Source organism: Cervus canadensis, chromosome 17 (genome assembly GCF_019320065.1).
Source record: "Cervus canadensis isolate Bull #8, Minnesota chromosome 17, ASM1932006v1, whole genome shotgun sequence".
Lineage (NCBI taxonomy): Eukaryota > Metazoa > Chordata > Mammalia > Artiodactyla > Cervidae > Cervus > Cervus canadensis.
Window position 1 is genome coordinate 7,863,687 of NC_057402.1, and position 6,069 is coordinate 7,869,755.

At 45.6% G+C, this 6,069-nt stretch overlaps 1 gene segment (V, D, J or C); it reads right to left on the reverse strand.

Moving 5' to 3' along the window:
- LOC122455149 lies at nt 1–5,804 on the reverse strand. The segment is given in 4 exon segments: nt 1–12; nt 3,347–3,358; nt 5,337–5,644; nt 5,727–5,804. Coding segments are annotated over 3 exon segments (357 nt in total).
- Nucleotides 5,805–6,069: the final 265 nt, after the last annotated feature.

Here is a 6,069-nt window from a genome sequence, read left to right on the forward strand (position 1 = left end):
CATCTGCAGAAACTGTGGAGCTCAAGCAAATAAAGCCTGTCAAGGCCCCCACTGTTTCCCCATCTATTATCTATGAAGTGATTATGATCATAGTTCACAGATGCCATGACCTCAGTTTCTTGAATGTTGACTTTTCAGCGAGCTTTTTCACTCTCCACTTTCACATTTATCAACAGGCTCTCTAGGTTCCTCTTCACTTTCTGTCATAAGGGTGGTGTCACCTGCATATCGGAGGTTATTAATATTTCTCCTGGCAACCTTGATTCAAGTTTGTGCTTTATCCAGCCCAGCATTTCACATGATGTACTGTAAATGTAAGTTAAATAAGCAGAGTGTCAATACACAGTCTTGACGTACTCCTTTCCCAATTTTGAATCAGTCCATTGTTCCACGTCCAGTTCTAACTATGGCTTCTTGACCTCCATACAGATTTCTCAGGAGGCGGGTAAGGTGGCCTGGTATTCCTGTTTATTTGAGAATTTTCCATAGTTTGTTGTGACCCACAGGCAAAGGCTTTAGTGCAGTCAATGAAGCAGAAGTAGATGTTTTTCTCATCAATTTATCAGATAGTTACAGTAATAAGACAAACAATGGATTTAAATCCTGGAGAGACGGAAATGCCCAGCGAGTAAAAGAGAAGAATATTAACTTAACTAGGGCAGAGGCCACTGAATAGAATGAAACCACCAGCAAATTAACCTGAAATGCATTCCCTGAGGTCGAGTGAGGAAAAGGTGTGGTGGTGGTCACGGTCTCCTAAGTACTGTCCCCACCAGTGCCAGTGTGGACCTGTTAAAGTGTAACCAGTTGGTGTTGTTCTCCATGCACACAGGTGTGTCTTCCTACCTGGGAGCCCGGGACTCCTGCCCGGGAACTTAGGTCCTCCCTGTATCTTGCTAGGAGGACTTTGGCTCTGGATTCTGACCTGGGACTGTCTCAGAGCACCTCAAATGGCAGTGTGACCTTTGTCCAGTCACCCTGTCCAACTGTGCCGTACAGTTACCATTTATGAAATGGGGAAATGGGTCCCGTGTGGAAGTGTGTAAAAGTTTAGGTGTTTTCTGATGCGAAGGAAGCAATCACAACATTAGGCAGTTTAAAGTGACAGTCACCCTTTATTTTGTTCACACTCTGTGCTTTGGGAGGGTACACCCTGTCCGACGCAGGGCTCCTGTGAGGGTCTCAAGTTCATCTCCAGGGTCCCCTCTTACAATACACTCACATGTAAGGAAGGTTGACCTGACTGTAGCCTGGGGCTCAGTCAGAGTACAGTGCTGGGCCTCATGTCCTCTTGTGAGGACATTTCTTGGGCCCTGACTTCCTTTGCAAGATGACTGTGTCAGCAGAGTGAAGTTTTTGGTGCCCTGAGCTTCAGAATGAATTTTTAGATATCAACCCACACACATGATTCATAAATCATTTCTAACTTTTTGTATTTATTAAAAACTCTGTCCTGACAACAACAGTGGTAACAATAACACTGACACAGGAATCAAAGCATAGACTTAGAGAATAAACTCACAAACATCAGAGTTGATAAATAGACCTGTATCATGAATAGAGAGTGTGAAGAGTACATCATGAGAAGTGCTGGGCTGGATGAAGCCCAAACTGGAATCAAGATTGCCAAAAGAAATATCAATAACCTCAGATATTCATATGACACCACCCTCAAGGCAGAAAGTGAAGAAGAACTAAAGAGCCTCTTGAGGAAATGAAAGAGGAGAGTGAAAGAGTTGGCTTAAAACTCAACATTCAGAAAACTAAGATCATGGCATCTGGTCCCATCACTTCACAGCAAATAGATGGGGAGACAGTGGAAACAGTGACTGACCTTACTTTTCTGGGCTCCAATCTCAGTGCAGATTGTGACTGCAGCCACGAAATTAAAAGATGCTTGCTTCTTGGAAGAAAAGTTATGACTAACCTAGACAGCATATTAAAAATCAGAGACATTGCTTTTCCAACAAAGATCTGTCTAGTCAAAGCTATGGTTTTTCCAGTAGTCATGTATGGATATCAGTGTTGGACTATAAAGAAGGTTGAGCACTGAAGAATTGATGCTTTGAACTGTGGTGTTGAAGACGGCTCTTGAGAATGCCTTGGACTGCAAGGAGATCAAACCAGTCAATCCTAAAGGAAATCAGTCCCAACGGTTCATTGGAAAGACTGACAAGAAGCTGAAACTCCAATAGTTTGGCCACCTGATGCAAGAATGGACTCATTGGAAAAGACCCTGAAGCTGGAAAGATTGAAGGAAGGAGAAGAAGGGCACAACAGAGGATGAGACGGATGGAACCCTTCACCAAATTGATGGACATGATTTTGAGCAAGCTCCAGGAGTTGGTGATGGGCAGGGAGGCCTGGCGTGCTGCAATCCATGGGGTCGCAGAGAGTCGGAAAGGACTGAGTGACAACTGAAAGTTTCAGTTCTTTATTGAGAGACCTGTTTATTTCTGGATATTCCAGAACGCTGATCTGGATGAAATACAATGTTCTAAGAGACCTATTTTGTTGCAACATGTGGAAATTTTCTTCTTTTCTCTACTTCTCAAACTTTCTTCTTAGAAACAGCATCCATGTGTTAAGATTTTAGCCTTAAAGGAGCAAGAGGTCACTAAAGAAAAATCGCAGTGTGCCAAACTCATATGTGACATTTAGTGTATCTGATATCACAAAAGGGGCTGTGCTTATATCAGATAGGCTTCATGGTGTCCAAAGTTTCCTAAATCCCAAAAGTAAATGCCTGATGTGAGGCTCTTCATGGGCGAGTTGACTACTGTTGAGATTGGATTTTATAATTCTTTATTATCCAGACGGGATTCTCTCAACAGTTACAATCCCAACCCAATTTCATGGGAGAAACCAGATGACAGAGCTTTCAAGTCTTTAAAGGAGAGTTTTAGAGGCCACTTGCCTCTGGCCATCTCCATGTTTCCTGTCATGTGAAAAATGAAGGGGTTCCCTTGGAGTTCTCACTAAAATGAAGGGACCACCACAGACACATCGGGCGGTAACAGATGCTGTGGTGTGTGGGTAGTGCCTGTGCTTTACAGTCATTATGGCCACTGAGCTTCTGGTTACGACCCTTTACCACATTCAACAATTCTCAGTCAGCCGCCTCACCCCAAGAGGTCTTTTTATTTGCTGCTTCTTGCATGACTCCTCATCTACCCTCCACCCCCAACACCAGTGACGTCCATCGTGATTGTTTCGCACTCATGGACACCTCCTGACACCTGATCCTCTGGAGCTATCTACTCGCAGCGACTCTCAGGAGACAGACCTAAGCCTCATATATTGTCACCCGGTACCTTCACCTACTGGACCAATGCCCCAGAAGAACTCTTCAGCCTCACTGGAAAGGACCCTACCAAGCACTGCTAACCAACCCTCCAGAGGATAGGAACTAGGATTCCCATGACACACAGTAAGAACATCTGAGTCCTGAATGGACTTGCACCTCAAAGCTGACCTGAATTAATGATATTTCAGAGTTTAAGGTAATATGTTATGAGAACTTTCTACAATATCTGGACCAGACCTATTGGGCATTTTTCTGCCAAACCCTGGATGATAATGTAAAATGTCACGTGCTTCCCAATGACTATGATCTTGACAACACAGGGGTTTTAGTCAAAAAATGCCTGAGAGCTCTCCCTATCAGTCCTCTTCTTACCTAAATGTGATAGCAACAGACTTACATTCTGCACACTTTCCCTCTGAATGACACTGCACCCAGAAAAGTTCCTCCTGTCACTGAGAGACAAAAGTTTAAAAAACCCAAGTATTGCTCATTTTCTGAGAAGGATCTTGACAAAAGTGAGGGTGTTTTAACTTGTTTAGGTCGTGTCTGACTCTGTGCAACCCTATGGGCTGTAGTCCTCCAGGCTCCTCTGTCCATAGGATTCTCCAGGCAAGAATCCTGGAGTGGATTACCATGGCCTTCTCCAGGGGACCTTCCCAACCCAGGGATCGAACCCTTCTCTCCCAACTCTCTGGCACTGGCAGGAGACTCTATTACTAGCAGGTTTTTTTTTTTTTCTTCTTATCAGTAATGTCACCTTGGAAGCCCTTGACCAAAAGTGGAAAGTGTAAAAGAATTAGAATAAGAATGAGGAGGAGAAGAAGGAGAAAGTACAACTAAATAAAACCCAGTGGACAGGAGGAGGAGTTTTCATGCCCTTGGACAATCCCTGATTCCAACATGAACAAAGTTACCTCTTCTTTTCTGCCAAGAACTCAGGTATAGAAAACAGAGTTTTACTTATAAGAGCCCTCCCACCTCACTTTTTACTTTGATACAAAAGACAGTCTCTCCACTTCTACTGGGGAATTGCACATGACTCTTTATAATTGCAGACTCCAATTTGTAATTCTCGGTTGCTCCTAAATAAATTCATTTTTGCTACTGAAATGCCTGGCAATCTGTTTTATGTCCAAAAGCTTACTTTCCACAATACTTTCCATTTTTTATTGGTTCCATACTATACTAAGCCGGTCACCTGGATGGACTTGTGGACATTCCTGCAACATCCTTGCTTAGACGAGAGAAAGTGGCCACAACCAGCCTGTGAGAGACTAGAGGAAATGAAGATTATTTCACTCCTGCTGAGAGGGGATATGGATATAGGTGAAGGTCATCATCCACTTTGGGGTCACATTTGGGGTCCAGATGTAAATTAGCAAGTAGGTGAATTTGCAAAAACGGAATCCATGAATAATGAGGATCACTCCCTATGGGACATCGGATTACAGTCTGTAACACTACAACTTGCAGACTTCGAAGTGTTTGTGAAGGTAGACTGAAAGCAGGAGGGTGTCTCTTCTCACTGAACATGTAAGGAAACAGCAAAAGGAACGTTTAAAGCTTTCCTGGGGCTTCTTGGGCCATTCACTAGATTTGATGACTTTGGACTCATGGAAAATGACTGTGAGCCTCAGAGTTGTATTCAGCGTCTATGGCAAGACAAAAACAAAACAGAGAAAACACACAATTCTGACTATTGGATTACACCGGAGTGTTGGTACATATTCCACACAGACATATACATACAAACACACAACTATACTTAAACGAAAAATAAAAACTATGTATGGTTTTATGAAAGCAGTATAAGCCACAATAACGGAACAGTGAGGACACAAAAGAGGTTTCCAGGGAATCGCTGGGCCGGACGAGAAAACCAGATTCAAACAGGAGTTCCCTCCAGGCGCCCCCAGGGCACCTGCTCCTGCGCGCAGTCCTGAACGTGGTGGGCCCTGAGCGCCCCCTGGTGGTCCTGGGCCCCCATGCAGGGAGGTTTCTGTCTGGGCTCACTCTGACTTCCCCTCACTGTGCATCTTGCACAGTAATACACGGCCGTGTCCTCAGGTGTCACGCTGCTCAGTGAGAGAGAGACTTGGCTCTTGGAGGTGTCCCTGGTGATGCTGAGCCGGGATTTCAGGGCTGGGTTATAGCCTGTGCTTCCACCACTACTTATTCCACCAACACACTCCAGCGCCTTCCCTGGAGCCTGGCGGACCCAGCCTACAGCATAGCTGCTTAGTGAGAATCCAGAGACAGTGCAGGTGAGGGAGAGGGTCTGTGAGGGCTTCACCAGGCTGGGTCCCGACTCCTGCAGCTGCACCTGGGACAGGACCCCTGTGGACAGAGAGAAGCACGGTGACTCACGGGCTCAGATGCCGCTTCCCCACGTGCCCATGTCTGATCCAGAGACACTCACCGCTGGGAGCTGACAGCACGAAGAGGAAGGTCCACAGTGGGCTCATCTTCGAGCAGATGAGAGTCACCGCTCCTGAAATCTCTTCAAGCCTGAGGAGGAGCCTGAATTTAAGTGACCTGGTGCTTTGTTTCCAGCCTGTGACCTGAGTGGATCTTTGCATGTGGGAGGGGCCTCTGCATAAAAACAGAAAACAATGAAAGGAGGTCTTGTCTATGAGGCTCCCCCTGTGAGGAGGTGCTGACTGTGCCCTCAGAGAACTCAGTCCCCGCCTGAAGACCCCCTCCCCATGCCCCCGGGGCCTCTGTGTCCAGGAATGAAAGGATGTGGACGGGCTAGTCAGGAA